The sequence below is a fragment of the Camarhynchus parvulus genome, chromosome 12 (assembly GCF_901933205.1).
Source record: "Camarhynchus parvulus chromosome 12, STF_HiC, whole genome shotgun sequence".
Lineage (NCBI taxonomy): Eukaryota > Metazoa > Chordata > Aves > Passeriformes > Thraupidae > Camarhynchus > Camarhynchus parvulus.
In genome coordinates, this window is record NC_044582.1 from 3,685,979 (window position 1) to 3,705,128 (window position 19,150).

The 19,150-nt window shown below is 45.7% G+C and overlaps 1 protein-coding gene across 3 annotated transcripts in view; it reads right to left on the reverse strand.

Annotated features, from left to right (window-relative positions):
• RAD54L2 (RAD54 like 2) overlaps positions 1 to 19,150 on the reverse strand; it is a 68,791-nt gene that overhangs the window by 22,291 nt on the left and 27,350 nt on the right. The window contains exon 1 of one of the 3 annotated variants that reach the window (XM_030956518.1): positions 10,478 to 10,641. The exons of the other annotated variants lie outside the window; for them this stretch is intronic. Coding sequence (XP_030812378.1) covers positions 10,478 to 10,511 — 34 coding nt within the window. The 5' untranslated portion in view covers positions 10,512 to 10,641. Of the gene's footprint in view, positions 1 to 10,477; positions 10,642 to 19,150 lie in introns of those variants that run through there. 3 annotated transcript variants of the gene reach the window in all.

The following is a 19,150-nucleotide window of genomic DNA, read 5'->3' on the forward strand; positions in this document are numbered from 1 at the left end:
AATCTCTTTTTCTTTGTTTCACATCATTCAAGTAGGGCAGACATTTCCATCTATATGACACCTGTGTAACTATCTCCCAAGTCAACAGAACACAGTATGTAAAAGGTTATCTGGTTCAAACACTGGGTCATGGCTCAGCAGGCAGCTCAGTGGTTTTAGCACCAGGCTTCACTCTCATGGTTTAAATGGTAATTTCCAACAAGCTTTTTGTCAAACAAAACGTAAGTGGCAATATTCTTCCTGCATTGTAAATCACATGCATTCCTTTTTCTCTTTATTCTCTGACTTTCAGACTTCCATTTGTGCCTGATTCCACTCTTAAAACACAATGTGAAATGCCACCTTGTTCTATGTGACACTTGGCTCTTCAACAGGCTGCTAGTGACCAAGCTAATGCTTCCAGAGCAAAGAAAGGAAATGTTTCTGTTCAAAAGCTTCCCTTGAAGCAAACTGTTTCTGACAAGCGTTGTAATAGCTGCTTTGAAGCATCTTGTCCCCTTGTGTCAGGCAAAGAGATACCCTGAACTTCATCTTGTAATCAGCTTTCTTGCTTACATTGTGTATCTGAGCTAATGACTGAACTGAAATGACACTTAGACAGAACTTTGAAGGAAAGAAGACATCAGTGCAGAGGAATGTGGCAGATGAAGTAATACAGAACCAACAAGCATCACATTGTGACTCTGAGGGATCTGGAGACAGAGAGCATTCCTTCTCAAAATGCTGGGAGCTTAAATGAAGGATGCTTCAGTACAGCACATTGCACCTACAGCTGTCATGTTGATATGCCCATTAAATTAACCTTATCTCCCGCATCACATCTTAAAATTGAGATGACAAGCAGTAGATTCACACCTTGTTCAAAAGCACCAACTTTGCAAACTTCCTCTCCAAACATCCCACCAGACCCACCCCAGCATTTGCTGCAAGTCTATGTCAGAACAGATTTAGGACTTCAGAGCTCTGCCCACCATGGACCAGTAACTGGCAGAGCAGCTCAAACATTTCTGTGGATATCTGTCTCTGCAAGACCTACACATACTGGAAAACCAGGTATCCACAGCTTACAGGATGGAACAGATCTCATGATGAATGCAAGGAAAGTTATGCATACAAAGATAAAGGCAAAGGGGTTCACTGCTACAAGCACAGCAGTTCTCCTACCACAGCCAAGGTCTTGGAGCCCTGTCCTCCCACCATGCCTCTTTAGACTTACAAGCTCAGATACCAAGCATCAGCTCACTTGCAGAGAGAGAACTGTGCTGGGAATAAACCCAGTTTCTCAGGCTTCCCAGACAACAACTCTGCTATTTGAGCTACAGACACATTTTAGTCACATTACCTGCAATTCTTCAGCACTGTTTCCTTCCCCCCACCCCTCTTGACTCCTGGTTATATAACTAGATCAAAAGATTGGATGAAATAGGGCAAAGGGAAGCAGGGAGGCTGCACACGTGATCACATGCTCTGGGATGAGTCATTAAACCGGAGACAAACACTGCCATGGTTACACTGCTGCCATCTCACCCTGGGCCCGAGGACCTTGACAAGGCACCAGGGAGCACAAAGCCACGCTTGTTTGCAAGAGGAAGCTCTTCCCTCCCCACACTCCAGCAACTGCCCACGTCACCTCCTCCAGCAGCCAACCTGCCACCTGCACTGTGCCAGGCAAGGGTGTCTTCAGGACAAGGTTGATAATAGCAAAACCTAAAGGCTCAGGAGCCCAAATTATTATGTCTCCTCTATGTTTACAGATGTGTTCTGCAATCCCTATGTAGACTCATTCCGTTTCTGCATTTTACCTTTTCCTTCCTCTTAATGATATGTAATAGGAGCTCTGGTAAAACCTACACACAGCTGGATCAGACAGGTGTTCTAAAATATAATTCTCATCTGACCAGGAGCCTGAAGCCCAAAATTTGATGATAAATTTGGTCCTGCACCGAGTACAAGCCCTCATCTGCCACAGCCACGTCTGCTGAGGCTGGTGTTTGTCCTGCCAATACAAGTTCTGAGGTGAGGAACACAATCTGTGCCTCAGCCCACATTCCTGACACATACGCATCGAGAGAGCTCTTCCACACTAGCGACAGCTCCAAACATCTCAGTGATTCAGCTGCAGTGGGATTCAGGGGACAGCCAGCTTCCCAAAGGCTGCTCCTATCCTTGCCACCACCAGGAATAAAGCTGTACACAAAATTTAACTAACACAATGATAAAATCACAAGTCTAACCTTGCAACAGCTCCCACCACACCTGTGGCATGAGCTGGCAGTTACAAGCAAGAATTGTTTTGCTGCTGCTTTGTATTAAACTCCTGATTATGTGCACAGCCTAAACCTAACCCAGATGAAAAGCACAGCTTCCCACTGCAGTCATATGGCTGCTCTCCAATTTGGTGAGCTCCAAGCTGTGTAAATGGGACCCACACTGGGACAGAAACACATTAAGAAACAGTAACTACACACACTAACACCTATTTTGTATAAGAACGGGTCTGATCTTGGGTTGGAGGGAGTGTGGGAACAGCCTCGTTGAACAGGTCCCATCAGGTAATCAATGGAATAATCCTGCCCCAATTTTGCCAAACCTACATAGACAACAGAAAGGCAATTATGGTTTTGTAACAGGAGCTCGACACACTACTCTGCCATGGTTATACAAGTAGTGTTTTACACAACACAAAAATTCATCAGCCACGTTTGCATGTCGACAACTGTCTGATCATGCTGGAGCTGCTGTGCGCTCTAGGAAGACCTGGGCACCTAATCACATTGACTGCTGAGAAGAGCATTGCTACCAGCCTGGGGATGACAACCCAGCACAGCCCTGCACAGCAAGATGAGCCACATCAGAAAAAGCAGGCCCAAGTCTGTCCAGCAGAAGACAGCCAGGTGTGGCTGTTGGCAAGGGTGTAAATCCATCCCATGGTTACAAGCTGTGGGCACCAAGAATCACCCAGTTCACACCAGCTCTGTTCCATGTTTTGCACTGTCCTGACCAGATCTACAAAGAGGATCTCCCAGGAGAAGTGGCAGTAGCATCAATGCAGCTATTCCTCCAGGTGAGTTATAGCTCTCTGTCTGAGAAATCCCCAAACAGTTCCCATGGTTATGGACACCTGCACACACCCAGGCACTCTGTCCTGCAACGTACCCTGGATGCCAAGAGGGGCACGACTATCTTTTCTCATGCACTTCAGAGGTGTGAAATGTGCCTGCACTTTCAAAACCCAACAGACCTGGTTACAGCACGGCTCTGGCTTGTGCTGCAGGCCAGAGGTTGCCAGTTTTCTTTGCTCAATAAGCAGCAGCAAGCACCACCCCCAGATGTACATACAAACAGGGGGAGGTGTTTGGTTTCTCGACACTTTCATGTCACAGTGTTACAGCTTAGAAGTCTCTGTAAGAGAGTCGTGACTGCTGTGTGTAACGCTGCTTCAGATGCTCCCTCTGTGGTGTGACTGCTAGAGCTGTCCCTAAACACTGCACACAGCTGTGACTCATGATGTGTAACACAGCAAAAGACTTGTCCTGCAGTCAGGCACCTCCTATTGCAGCCAAGCTCACCTCATCACCTTCTCAAACTTCTGTTACAACAGCACAGGACCCAGCCTGGAGAATATTCTCTAGATCATCGATTCAGCAGCGAATTGCTCTCAACACAGCCTGCTCTGCAAAATGGCTCAGGTTGCTGCAAAGTGTCATGAAGCAGCAGGTTGTTTTGAGGTGTGACATTCATGTAACTAGCACTGTCCTGACACCAAGGTAAGTGAAAACCAGCATTATAGCCAATCTCTGTGCTCCAAGGTAGCCCTCAGTAAGTCCCAGTCTGGGCATCCACAGTTTGGTTCTAGCAACAGTCAGCACTCCTAGGAGTACAGAAATTCCCATTCAGAGGATCTGAGGGTCTCCTACCTGAGGCTGCTGCATAACAAGATCCAAGAGACCCCTCAGTGGACAAGCTACTGCATAAGTTGGTGACTTCCTTGCCTGCCCAGTTAGAGGCCAGCTAACAGGGCTAGCTAGAGTTATGTACACCTCCTCCTGGGAGACCAGCTTAATTGCCAGGGTAACTCCAGTGACTCCAGGGAAGATACAGCACTGAAACCCAGACACCTGTTTATTTCTAAAATCATTTCACTACAGAAACTCAGGATACTAAATAGGAAAATTTGCTGAGTTTTTGAGCATTATTTCCTACCCTAAGAACAGGGACGTGCATGCATGGTACAGAAGGTAGCTGCATGCAGAGCAGCGAGCAGTTAATTCTTACTTTGGGAGCTTTCTTTTGTCCTGCACAAAGAACAAAGAGCAGTTAAATATTATTGCAGGCCTTCTGGGAACTTCTATGCAGTTTGTGGGCAAAAGCCTGTCAGAGACTAGCTAATACTAGCTTGTGCTACTACAGCTGGTACTGAGCTGTCAAAGCAGGAATGGGAGGAGCACTGAGAGATGGCACAAGAAACTCTAATTGCACAGCTCCAGCTGCAACTCAGCCCCTGACACACTGAACTACAAATGGAGTGCCAAAGGCTGGAGGAGCAACTCTGCAGAGCAAGCCCAGCTACAAAGGCTCTGACAGCCTGGAAGGTGCTCTCTGGGTTATGTGATGTTTCCCCAGTGTGCTGGGAGCTGGAGGGGTGGGTAGGTGATGCCAGAGTGCAACTGTACCTGGCTCATGAAGAACAGCGGCTCTCTAACTGCAGCACTGCAATCAACTCAGAGGCTGGCAACAGCCAGAGTCCTCTGGCTCACCCTGTACTCAGCTGTGCAATAGAAATGAAATATTTTCAAAATATTCTTTGTACGCAACTGGTGCAGCTGTTGCATGGGTGCCATGCAAGAAGGGTGAAGTGGTGTCTGCACAGAGAACCTCTCACAGAGGTGGCATTGTGTGAAAACACTTGAGCACCACAAGGCTGGGCTAGAGGCAATAAATTCCTTGTGAAACCCCTCAAGTACAGTGTAGGTGAAAGTAAGGGAAAAGCTCAGAGTCCCTTCCTCCAGGCTTTACCTGTTGCAACACCCAGGAGAGGCACAAAGACGGCACACATCAACACCTGGTTGCTTCCACCCAAAGCACTGGGAAAGCCACGTTAGGGGGGGTCGGAGCAGGACAGAGCAGGACGCAGCTCCTACGGGCACCCGGGGCTCCGCGGCAGCCGCTGTCAGGGCAGCTAATTAGTAACAAGACTTTGTTCTCCTCGGAAAATAATCGGGCTCAGTCTTCGACGGCAGGACGCCCCTCCCAGCCACCAGCGCTTAACAAAGCCCTAATTATGTAAGTATTATATAACCCGGCACACCTGCCCCCCCGCGCCGGCCGCGGCACCCGCGCTGCCCCCGGCACGGCGGACCCCGCGCCCGGCGCCCCCCGGCCCTCTCCGGTCACCAGCAGCTGCCACTGCTGCCAGCACGACAGCCGGGACCAGCCTTTTGCCCGCCTGTCCGCACAGGACCACGGCTGTGGGAGCTCCCAAGGCAGACACTGCGCGCTGGCAAAGCGGGCAGCCACGCTGAGAGCCGCGGGACCGGCAGCCCCAGCCCCCGGCGGAACGCAGCCCACTAACCACAGCAGCGACCGACCGCCGGCACTGCTCCCGCCCCGGCTCTGCTGCCGGGCCCGGTGTCCTGCTGAGTCACAGCCACGCTACTGCCAGGCACAAAGGATCGCTCTTTCGGGCTGAGCCTGCTCCCAGGGGAAGCTTCCCCCACCTGTCAAAAAGCACGTACATCTTCATGCCCGTAGCTGATTTATCTAGGAGTTAACCACCCCAGGTCTGTCGTTCATACCTGTCACTGTAACCAGACACACAGTCTGTCATGTTGGTATAACAAAGAGCGCAGCTTGAAGTCTGAGTAACGTGTTTTTCATTTCTCTAAGTATCAGTAAAGCAATCACTCGCTGTGGGTTCAAGACACCTACGTGAAATCTGCTGGTGAGGGACGGCAGGCTGCCTCTGTCCCCAGCGCAGGACCAGAGGATGGAGGGAAGAGATGAGCTCTAAAGAAAAGCCACCAGCACTGACTGTGGGCCAGAGCATGAGAAAGGAGCCAGACCATGAGCATGCACAAGTCAAACTCATCTTTAGTCTCCTCTGGCATAAAGTAATAAATGGAAAACTTTAAAAGATAAATTACAGCACTGCCCTTCTTTTTTCCTTCAGACATCTTTCAGTATATCAGTTGCTGATGAGGTTATGCTGCAGAATAAAACTCCTTTCCTGGCCTGAAGGTATCCTTCAGGAACAAAAGGCAGCAGAATTGAAGGGTAGGAGCAAGGAATATACCACCCAGAAACCAAAGGGAAAGGAAGAGGCCAAGAAGCGCAGAGAGGCAAACTGGAATATCAAACAGCCAACTTTGGTGACAGGCGATATATCTTCTAACCCTGGGATTATGCAAGCAGAACCAGGCCCCAAATACCCAAGAGATCTTGTTCTGGCTGGGCCTCAATGCTGTGAACGCTGAGACCCGGGTTACATAAACACCAAAGAGCACTTATATAACTGTTGTATGGCACAGGCTTGCAGCCACTGGCACGCCATTGCCACTGGAGTGTGGCAGGTACCTGCTCTGGCACCCAGCCCCTCCAGGACCTCCTCCCATTCCTGCATAAGCCCCTGAATGCAGCCCAGGTGAGGTGCCCATCAGGTTGTCCTCCCTTTCACAGGCACCACAGGCTCATGGTTCCTCTGGAGCACTGGGCAATCCTGTATCCATTTCCAGCTCAAAAGAGGGTTGTGAAATTTCAAATCAAACATTCTCATAGTGCTTTGAGATGGCAACACCTGGAGAGATACAGAACACTGCCACCTGCCATCCCTCTTCTAGATATGGAATCAAAACTACATTTCCTGATGAAAGTCCTCAAACCCAAACTGTTCCCTCCTGCCATGGCCCCTCTCTTGCACAGACACTGTGGGCACTAGTGAAGACAGGGAAACAAAGACAGGAAGGCACCCACTGAGGTAGCAGGGGAGGCAGGGATCGGTCACATTTGTCCTTTAGCCAGGGGTGTGCGAGAGCAATGAGTTACATAAAGCTACTGCTCTGGAGTCAGGAAGTGTTTCAGGCTGAGTGCTGGGAAGTTTTCAACGAGCTGTGCGCAGGAGGGAACTGAAACTTCCCCTTTCTGGTTATCCCAGTTAACTAGTAACCCAGAATAGAGTTTTGTCAGCCAGATTACGAAAATTACCATGGGGATCTAAACCACAAGTAACCGGATTTAACCTTATTTATTTTCACAACACTTCAAAGCTTTTTAAAAAAAGAGAAATATGATCTAGTTTATTGAGGTGGCTAAATATTGATTTAGGTAACAAATTTCCCCTTTCCAGCTTCAGAAAATAGATGCATACGGGGGCTTGACACGTTCCAAGCACAGTGAATCCAGCTGGCTGCTACCATGACTCTTCTAGGGATAAATTTCAGGGACTAAGAAAAGAGGACGAGTAGGGGAGCAAGCATTCTGCATTATGCAATGATTACATAAGCATTAATTTACACTAGGTAGCTGGAAGTTGTAGCTTTATATCAGCATACCCTCAGAGCAATGAGAAATAATAAAGAAGGGATTATTGTGCCACACACTTCCAAGGCCACCAAAATGGCAAACAAACAACAAGCACCAGCTGAACTTTAATCTCTGCTTCAAGCTCACATCCATAGCTTTGCTCAGGACCTGCTAACAAGGACAGGGAGAAGGCAGGTGACACTCACTCCTAATTTAAAGAGCAGCATGGGAAATAATCCCAGCACAAGGCAACCTCCAGCATCTGAGTCCTCCTTTGTTGTTGCTCCTGATGGTAGTGGTATAAGGGAGGAGTGATTTCAAAATGATAATAGTGTCACTTTTACCCTAGCCAGTGTCAAAGGAGCTCACGGGCACGATGAGCTCCTCACAGTATCTGTGAAACACCCTCCTGTCCATCTTGCAGAGGAAGAAACTAAATCAAAGCAATCAGGTGGGCATCAGTGCTGAATAACTCAAGTTCCTGTCCTATGCTCTAACCAACAATTCTCTTTCTTCTCCATAAATATAATTTCCTATTTGAAAGAAACAAAACACAGTTGTGGATTTTTTTTAGAACTGTAACAAAGCACAGAACTTCATCTACATTCCCTTTTTCTGCCTCAGTCTCTAAAGAAATTTCAGAGGAATTTTTAAGGACTCTGTTTAATGAGGGAGGCATCACTTGGGAGAAAAATTCAAATTGTTGAGTTTGAGCCTGTGTGCTACCGCATTCCACTGGCACTTCTCCCATCAACTGCAGCCAGAAAAGTGACCGAGGGCACTGGAGAAAGTTAATAAGACCAGGATGAAAGACCAGGATGAAACACCATTGCTGAAAGAACAATCTGTTTCTAGTTTACTTTTCCAAAATATTGGTGCTGCTAAAGGAGTTTGACAAAAGGCTGCAAGTTGTTTGTGGCAATCAGACTCACACAAATTGAAGTCACAATGCCACAAGGATGCCCCCCAAAATACACAACACCCTAAAAACTAAGCACATTACAGCCTGGAAAAGAAACAGGCACCTGTTCCTTCAAAAGGTTGCTAAAATGACAATTACCTCTATGGTCAAGAAAGAAATATATGCATATATCATAAGAAAACAGGGATATTTACATACAGGGATATTTACATTCTTGCAGGATAACAGGGGGATAGATAGTGTACTGCAGCAAACCTTGATTTACTAGCTGGTGGGTGCTACCATAAAATAATTAAAATCTGCTCTAACTTTCTAGCAACACTTTTAAAATAAAAAAGTATCACAGCACTGCATATACAGGTGCTTGCTACTTTGAAGACCCCAAAGAAGTGTTCAGGCACCTGGAATGAGGAAGAGCCAGATAAATCAGAGAGGAAAAGAAACATTGCTCAGTGGTTGAAGCACAAAACCAGAGAAGAACATGATGTGTAAGTTCTGCACAGACTCAGTGACCTTGTGCAGTTTATCATCTCTTTTGGGACAGGCAGGTTGTGCAGAAGTGTGATGGAGACACTCTTGGATCCACCAGCCAGAACAGAACTTCAATATATCAGTTAAAAAGGCTTCCTCAAAGAGAGATAATTTTCTATTGCTACAGACTTTGGTAGAGGCAGTGACAAACCTTGCCCCAGACTTTACAACTTGACAAGTACAAAGAGGAGTTAATTTGCACTTTTGCTCTCTTACTTTTGTACAAATACCTTCCAACCAAAATTTTTGAAAGGCCTCTAACCTTGTATTCTCCCTCCATCTATGACCTACAGTCTCATTTCCAAAAGCATCTTTCCCTCCCTGTCTTTTCTTTTTATACCTATTATCTAGACTAAGTTACATAAGCCACTTGTATCATCACCCAGATTCCTCATTTATCCAAACTCATTTTCTATTGTAATTCCTTTTTTCTCAGTTCACACTCTCCCAGAATTAGCTTCTTTGTCCTGCCACCACAACCAGAGAAATAAGATGGATTTTTTTTTCTTCTAGAACCCCCTTCCCACTAATGGGTAACAAATATTGCATGGCTTATTTCTATAAAAACTCGTCATAACAACCACACTGCACTTCTGTAATAAACCAGGATTCCAGAGCTAGAACTCCTGGGGACCATTTTTGATCAGTCTGTTAGGTTCCTAGCATGACTTTGGAGGTATTTGCCACATGAACAAAGCACAAGAAGCCTGGCATCACAAAGTACCTCACCTCAAAGTAAGAAGTTAAATTACAAATTTAGAAAGTTCTTCAAATCTGAACAAAGTTTTTTCTCCAACATCCTCCCACCAGCAAACAAATTAAGTAGCAGCTATCCCCAAACCGTGAACTCCCATTAGGATTTCACCAGCATCTCCCATTTGATAGGGGGGAAAACAGCCAAGTAGCTTTTAGTCTCTTAGGCACTAATTAGGGGATCTGGAGCAAGCACCAACAGCTCTGCCTGGTGCTCAGATTGTTGCCCGGTCAGCAAGTCACCAAATATTTCACTGACAAAAGAAGCTCTTGAAACTCTTACCAAGCAGGATGTTGCAGAGAAAGTATCCACACAAAGTCGAAGGGGGTGGGGGAGAGGACAGTGGATATAAAATGATACTGCTATTAACCACTGCCTCCTCTCTTGGACAAAGAACTTTCACAGCATTACAACACAACAGCAGCAGAAACAATAACAGCCAGACCCAGAATGTCACATCATCAAAGACTTCAGAATTATAGGAACAAAGGAAGAGTGAGCTTCCTTCTCATGCCCCCTCCAAGGCTCTGAAATCTCAACCTCTTCCATCCCTGCCTGGTAAAGAGCACATTAAAACCTGAGACCTACAGAAGAGCCTTGGTTCCTGATGACTTTTACTAGCCACTGAGTGGGGTGCTCCAGCCCAGGGGTGGGAAAATGAATGGCCTGTAACAGGAAAGCAAGAGTGAAAAGAAAACAAGGGAGAAAAAGAAAGAAAAATCAGCCCACAAAATCCCCCACCTGTGTCCTACCTGGAAACTGCTGAGACTCATCCAAGAGTAGCATGCTGCTCAGTGCACCGAGGCGAGCCCTTTGCCTGCACTCTTGTTCAATGTGGCTGCACACTCTCAGCTCTTCTGCTATTCTTGTCTCAGGGTCTTCAGGACAAAAGTTTCCAGTCACTCCTGACAACTTCTTATCTCTGCCCACAGCCCAGCGAGCATAAATCCACTCTCACTGGCTGTTCAGTTCGCAGGCGGGAAAAGACTCCTGATAAAACAGTCCAGGGTACAGGCAGGGAAACCTGCACTTAAAGTTTCTGAAAATAACTTTGGTAAATAGCTCCTAGTGCTTGAATCCACCCAGCTGGTGTGACGAGAAGCAGTACGTATATATCCTCCCTGCACCCAGCCGAGACGGACCGGGGTCACCGTTACATAACTAGTTAAATATGCCTTGTGTTCAGCCTAAATAAAAATTGTCACTATCTCCTCCCCTGCTTGGAGAGTCAAACAACACAGCCCTGCCTGAGGTAGCTGCTGCTCCACTGGGGACCGATGCCTGGAGCTGTGCTGCCGGGACGGTTTGGCTTCTGTATGCGCTCCCGATCAGCGGGAGCAAGCTCAGTATGCCTGGGAAAAGAGTTTCAGTAGAGAGAAGAGGAGCAGGGAGGCTGAGTGGGTGTGTACAGGGGAGGTCTCTCTCTCTGGAGCAGCAGAGCTGCACGCTGCCGTACGGATCAGATCCCATTCACTCAGCCTGTGATCCAGTTCAACTAGTGGCAGAGACCAAGACTGAGAATAAAATAAAAATCCTTACATAACCACTCAGGCTCCAGTGGGGCCCCGCGCAAGGGGAATCCCAACAGACAACAGGACACTCGGAGCAGGGGACACGCAGCACCACAACTCCACTTCTGAGTTTCACTGGTGGGTGGGAAGGAGATGCAAAAAGGAGCACAGCCTTTCTGGCTGTGAAAACAATGGTGACTTTATGAGCTATCTGCATGATGCCATCTAATTTGCAAGAAACCTGGACAACTGAGACTGAAACTTGAGCAATTTGATGGAACTAGTAACCTGTTTGCACAATAACAGGTGAAAGAGCATCCTGTTTGCTCAGTTAAACCAGCAGCTTGTAGACCACTGCAAGTTTCTAAGTTTTCAGGAAAGAACTTGTCAGAATTTGTGGAGTGAGAGATTACTTAAGGGAGTTTTTGTCCCAGTAATTCACCTGCATCAGGACAAGCACAAAAGAGAATAAATAAGTGCAGAATAAGTCCTTTAAAGCTGTAGTTGAACTTCTAAAGGTATCCAACCTGCCTAACCTTCTTCAGTGTTACAGAGACTTTATCCACACCCAGTTCCCTTCACAGGCATATCTAATGCCAGTAATAAACAGCAAACCTGGGCTGAGAGACACATAATGAAATTAGCTCTCTGGTAGTGAGCATTTGTCCATGGAACAAAGTCAGTTGCTTATTGAAACAACTGGTGAGGGAGCTCTGGGAAAGCCAGGACATGCACAAGAAACCCAAAGCAGGCGGCGTCCCAACAGCCCTCACACAGACCTGCAGGTCTCCAGGACAATGAGCTGCACTCACAACAGCAAAAGCTGATCTAAAGGTCTGCAAGCACAGCCAGGGCAGAGCCCAGCTCCCCTTTGTGTGACTCCAGCCATTTTTATTTGACCTTTTATTTGAGAGGGTAGCAGGGCACTGTGAGCGCTTGCTGCCATCAAAACACCCCCAGTGCTTCAGGGTACACCACAACTTTGAAACAAACCCAATATGCTTTCTCATAGTTAGAGTGATACAAATTACACAAAAAGAAAAAAAAGAACTGTATTACAATTAAGACCCTCAGTAACAGGACAGCCTTTCACCTACGTCACAGATTCAAACAGCCTGGCTAGCACACAATGTTTATCAAAGGGGAAAAGAGGGACAAATATATTAAAGAAGTGCATAGCCAAGGATCTTGTAACAGGCCTTATAAGGACTTTGTACGGTTGGAATAAATAAGCAAACATGACCTCAGCATCTGACCTAACAGATTTATGAATCTGGAAAGCAAGATTTAAAAACAAGTACTGGGTAAATACAACTGGGTATTTGCAAAGCATGCAGTGCTGGTTTTGGCTGGGAGAGAGTTAATTATTTTCTTAGCAGCTAGTATGGGGCTATGCTTTGGATTTATGTTGGAAATAGTGTTGATAACAGAGATGTTCTTGGTATTGGTGAGCAGGGCTAACACAGAGTCAATGACTTTTCTACTTCTGACACTGCCCCACCAGTGAGGAAGCTGGGGGTGCACAAGGAGTGAGGAGGGGACACAGCTGGGACAGCTGACCCCAACTGGCCCCAGGGATATCCCAGACCATATGGTGTCATGCTCAGCATATAGAGCTGGGGAAAGGAGGAGGAGAGGGGGGGATATCCGGAGTGATGGTGTTTGTCTTCCCAAGCCACTGTCACTGTGATGGAGCCCTGCTTTCTTGGGCATGGCTGAACTTGCCTACCCATGGGAAGGAGCTGATGAATTCCTTGTTCTGCTTTGCTGTTTAACTATCTTTATCTCAGCCCACAAGCTTTGTCACTTTTACCCCTGCAATTCTCTCCTCCATCCCACTAGGGGATACTGAGTGGCTGTGTGGGGCTGAGCTGCCAGCTGGGGTTAAACCACAACACATCCACATTAGTGCAGTCAAGTATGAGAAAAATGGAAGTTCAATACACCGGGGGAAACAGGAAACCTATACCTGTCCTTCTGCAACACAGCAATAAAAAGGGAATTTCCTTCTTCACCTTAGCATGCAAAATGGAGAAACAATTTTTCTAGCTCTTCTACTCACAACAGGCTCCTGGCGAGGCCACCACTGCTAGCCAGGATAAATACATATTCACACAACCAAGAATTAGATCTGCCTGAAACAGTCAGTTTATAAAATGATCTCCTCATGGAAGGTAATCTTGTTACCGATAAGTCCATTTACTGAACAGCTTTTCCATGAGGCCAGACTTACCAGTAAGGAACAAGGTTCTCCCCCCATTTTGGGGTCTGGAATCTTACCCAGCTCTCACACCTCACCTTCCTCCTCTCAAATCACAAGCTCTTTGCAATTGTACAAACTGTGCTATACATCACAAGAGGCTTCTCAAGAAGCTTTTGTCACCTGAGACATTCCCTTGCTAACAACTTAGGGCATTACCTGTTTAAAAAAAACCACACAACACTATGAAGTTTGTATTTTCATAGAATATTAAGAGAAAGGTCCTTCCAAACACATTTTTTTATTTGGCTGACAAGTGTTTCCAGCAGCAATGTCAGCATCCCTGAACACTGCAAATTCACAAGCATTAAAACTCATACTTAAACCTGTCTATACAGACAAGAAACTTGACCATAAAGTGTTTCGGGACATTAATTTCTCCGTATAGCAAAGATCATTATCCAACTGAAGTCAGTTAAACTAAATAAATTTCAACAAAATGTCCCAAAGCATTCATTCCCTTCAAGGTGGAGTAGCTCCTTTCCCAGCCCCATGCCTGCTGTCCACCTTGAACCTGCCAGTCCCTGCTCCAGAGGCTGAGCAGCTCCATGACTGCTCCCTGACCTGATCCAAGCCCAGCAAGGACAGCAGCAGCAGAAGCACTGCATCTCTGATGTGCCAGCCTGCTCTTGGTCCCTGCAAGCTGAGGTGGTGCCCTTCTCTCCAGGCTGTTCATCCTCATCACCACCCCATAAAGCAGAAGAGACCCTCCTTGCGCACCCTCAACTGCTCCAGGCTGGCTGCACAGTCCCTTCCCCAGGCCATGGCTTTCTCCCAGCCATGTTCCACATCCAGCAGCTCCTTCTGCACACCCCACTGACCTCCACTGTGCAGGGAAGCTGCCTACTAACCCAAATTGTTTGCACGGTACTGAACATGAACCAGGCTTGACAGCCACATTTCACTCTTGATTAGCACCTGCTAGTAGCACATACACATCATTAAGGCCACTTTCCCTGTCCTAGTTTCCATGTTGTTTTAGCAACACAGAAAACACCCAAGGATCCCAGGTTTGACTTGGACATGGTATAAGGTGTTGTTTATCCACCCAGAATGGTTCAGACAGACTCATACTTGGACTCCACAACACTCTGTGTTGGCAACTGAATATTGCTGGGCTTTGAGAATCATTTGCTTTTTAAACAAACACTGCACTGCAAATAAAAATTCTTTTTGATAAGATCTAAACCAACCATGGAAAACCAGAGGAGTTTTTCCATTGACTTTAGTGAGTTTCAGATTGAACCATAAGGCATAAAATTTGATAAATCTGGTTTTTTTCCTCATTTTATTTTATTCATATAAATCTTGGTGTATTTTCTTTCCCAAACTCATCTAAATCGTAAGTGGGGGGAGTTTGGGAAGTTGTACATAATGTAACAAAAATCTAATTGCACAAAATACAGGAAGTGACACAATGCAGTGCCTCTTGCAAATGCTTTTCACACTGGCACTGTGGCAAAACACACTGCTTGAGATTCCAAGGCTTTCAAAGGTTGTTTAAATGTACCAAAGAAAATAAGCTGTTACTAGACAAGATGTAATGATTTAAAGTTGAAGAATTTATACCACAGATATTTACCATCATTCTAATCAAAATTAAATCCATTCAGTTACAATCCCAGTTACATTCAAGAAACTGATTCCTCATTTCTGTAACTTTCTAAATTTCTCTGCTGCTGTAGATGACACAACGCATTTGTGCGCCACTGAAGAGTTTTTTGGTACAACTTTAATTTCATTCTATTCATTTTCAGCTATGTGCAAATTTGACATAAATCAAGCTGAGTACATAAAAGTACCACTTTTAAATCACTTCTAACAGTTCAAGTATTTAAATATTTTACATAGATGAGGATTATCTGCAGATGTTTTAATTGCAAAATTTGTTTTGACAAAGATTTAAACTAGAAGTTTCTGTTCACCTAGCCCAAAAAGATTTTATCTTGTAGCTTTCTCCTGTCTCATTCCTATTTGCATATTTGCAAGTGAAAATAAAGTCCTCTGACTCCTACTTAGAATTTTTTTTGAGGCTGAGTCAGTGAACTGCATATTGAAGAAAATGTGAACAAGACATTTTAAACATCTGCAGTACAAAATACTGTTAATAAAAAAATACTTTGATCCAAACAATGAACCAGACACTTCTAAAAGTCCCATGTTGCAGTTTCTCTAAAGCCTAAGCAAGAAGTTAAAAAGATAAAGGAAATAACTGTGATGTGATATTGTGTTTTAAAATCTCAAGAATACTTCTAATTTAATTTAAACAGTTCCTCATCTCCTTCCACATGTTTATTATTTAATATTACATTTGTAGACCATATAGCTACATGCACATTTTATTTAACCAGTCATTAAAACAAGCACAATACAATATAAATTAGGGGGAAATGAAATTAAGGAGCCCTTGCATGGTTTTAAACTCGGATGAAAATCAAAGAAGTGTTTCACCCAGTACATTTGAACATAAAAGGGGTGCTGCCTAAAATGTAAACCAGGGAATTTTCACTTTGGCTTCTTCACACTCATCAGGTGAACTTGGCAAAGTGACTTTGCCACTCCTTACCTGTTCAAGAGGGAAAATACCACATTACAAATTTGCTAATTAGTTTCCATATGATTTCATCACCATTACAGCAGTTGCAGCTGAGGGAATACAGTACTTATTAGCAATGGCAAGGTGTGGTACAAAGCTGACAATCTGAAATGTACATGGGGGGAAAAGACACCAAACAGGACAGAGGAGCAAGGGAGATCGTCCTTTGTTAGAGATTCTCTGGCATTATGACAATAAAAGTGCAAGGTTTTGGCCAATAAAGCACAACCTCTATATCCAGCAAAGCTTATCAGAAAAGCAGGAAGACAACTTGGGGCAATTCTTTGTTCAGTTAATAACTGCTGACCCTGCTCCCCACACCTTCATGCTGATCTCACATTTGTGACAGCTTTAAGAGAAGAGATAAAATACAGATATAAAAACATTTGAGAAACTCCATATACATAAATATAGAAAATGCAGAGCCATGGACGTGGGCTGCTCCTCAACTGCATGGAAAGATTTCTATTTTGTATTCCATCATACGCAATAGATCAAAGGGAAGGAGGGAGAAAAGAGGGGGGAAAAGCGTAGCTGGTTATAACAGCACATCATTTCACGAGATCTGCCAGTCCCTGCGCCCAATTGGCGGCTCTGAAGGAAGCAGAGCTCTGGCGTCATCACCTCCTTTTAAAGAAGTAAAGCTAGTCATTACTCCAGGTTATATAACACTCAGACTATGCCAGACTTTGTGCCACCCTCTCAAAAAGGAAGCCGCTGTCAGAGAGCCTGGGAGGCGGGCAGGGGAGGCACCGACGTTTTCCTTCGGAGCTTCCCTCTGCTCGGGACAAGCCGAGGGGACCGGGAAGAGTCCCCGCGTTCGGCCAGAGCGACCGAGCCGCGACATCGGCACTCCGAAATCCCCTGCGCAGGGGGCTGGGGCACAGCGCTCCTCAGGATCCCATCCTTCCTTCCCACAGCAGCCCCCAGGCCACACCTCACCCTGCTGAGAATAACCGAGTTCACGGGGTTAGTCAGAGTGCTGGAATCAGGCAGTAAAGCCCCCGAAGCCCAGGCACTGCTCCTCCCCATTCCTCCCTGATTTATTGGCAAACAGCCCATAGGGAAGGGGCCTCCAGCGTCCTCTCACCAGCGAAACTGCCCCAGCGCAGCACAATGCTCAGCCAGGCAATCTGCAGCTTCGGAATCGGCACAGGGGAGATAACAAAGCATCCAGCACTGGCTGCTCCCAGCAAAGCACTCAAGAGGATTTTTCTTTAACATCACCATTTAGTGAGTCCAGTAAATGCAGTTCAAGCAAGTTGGGCGCCACAGGGTCTGCACAACGTGCTGGGGACAGGGACCCTCACTGGCTGGGCAGGGCCAAGCCCCTCAGACTGCACACACAAACATCATTTTGCTCTGACACACACACACTGTGCTCCCCGGAAACTGCCAGGATAAAAACAATGGGTAAAATCTGCAGCTTTCGGTAACGAAGCAAAATTCCCAGAGAAATCTGTGGGGCTTTTGCCAAAATGAGAGGCAAACCTCCTCTGCAATTTCAATGTAACCCTTCAGTATTACTCAGTAACTAGGTCTGCTAAAACTGTGAATGCTACTATCCCATCTCCTTCTACCTTTGATACTAACTGCATCTTTTGTATTTTATTCAGCTGTGGAATTGTGGAAACATAGAAGCCAGCCAGCTCCTAATTTTTTTGGGTCTTAGGAAACTGACACAAATCTTGAAGGTAAGGTTTGTGGACACACACAGCGTATGCTGAACAGACACAAAGCCCTTCTCACTTTCAGGAACTGGGAGAACAAAACTCCCTCAACTTCTTAGTTCTAGTACATCACCTGAGAAATGCATCCACTATCTGCAATTGGAGGCACATTTACAGTTACCCACAACCATCTGAGGCTGAGCCCCACACTCTGCACCTGTATAATAAAGTACATTTAAACACTCTGATCCATAAGGACCATTTTCTAATGTAATGCAGCGCAGTTTCCTATGACAATTTGATTAAGTTGAAACATATGTCAATAGGCAGGATATTAGTTAACAAGTAAATTCTCTTACAGATAGTGATTGTTTTTGTACCTCTTATGATACCACACAAGCCATCCTCTTTGCAGGCAATTATTGGCTCGGAAGAAAGTCTACATAAAGTTACTACAAGCATGAAAACCTGGCTTGTAAGGATCATCAAAGTGCACAGTGGTACATGAAATTTCAGATCTGACTCTTTACTAAGACCAGAGCCATTGCATAGGCAACAAACCTAGACTGAAGCAGAGGCTTGTGTCCCCCAGGATATGCCCTTCTAGCTTCCTTGGAAATAGTACTGGTGGGCTCCAGAGAGAGCTGCATCCAGCCACAAGTAACCAAAACAAAAGAATCTATATAGAGAAGTCCATCAAGAAGGAGCAAGTGAGATGATGTCAATCACCACTCTTCCTTTTTCCCAAGAAATTCACCTTGTGCACTGCAAACATCCACTTGTAGATTAAAGTGCAGGATTATAATTTATGGGGACTCACCTCTCTGGCATAGGTACATACAGAACACAGAGGAGTTTACAGTTAAAGCCTCCCTCATGATTGTCTTCAGTGCTTTTCTAGACTTAGCAAAGTCCTGACTTCTGTTTCTTCCCATACCTTCTGCTCCAACTCATCCACTTTCAAACAACAAAAAGACCCCATTCTCCACTCCAAGTTACTCTGATGGGCTTGTGCCCTTCCTTTGCCCCAGCACCTGCCTCCAGCTAAACAAGGACAGGAGGTCAAAGCACAAGTCACCAGTCTGAGGCAGGAAGCACGCAGCCCCCAAGGCCACTGTGCCACACACTGCAGCAGATGGAAGCAGGGTTCCTCAAAGAGCAATTCTGTTCTCTGAGGCTGCCTTGACCTTGGGATGCCCATCTGCCCTTGGTGCCACCTGGAGACACAGCTGTGAAAGGCTGTTTTCTAAAAGGAGTGGAGAGATTAAAGCAGTAAGTACCTAATTGCTCCTCCTCTTCTTAAGGAATAAATTAAATTTTCTAGCAAATAGGAAGGACAACTTAAAACCAGTGTTTCCTTAAAGAAAATTCTGTGCAGTCTGGTCAAA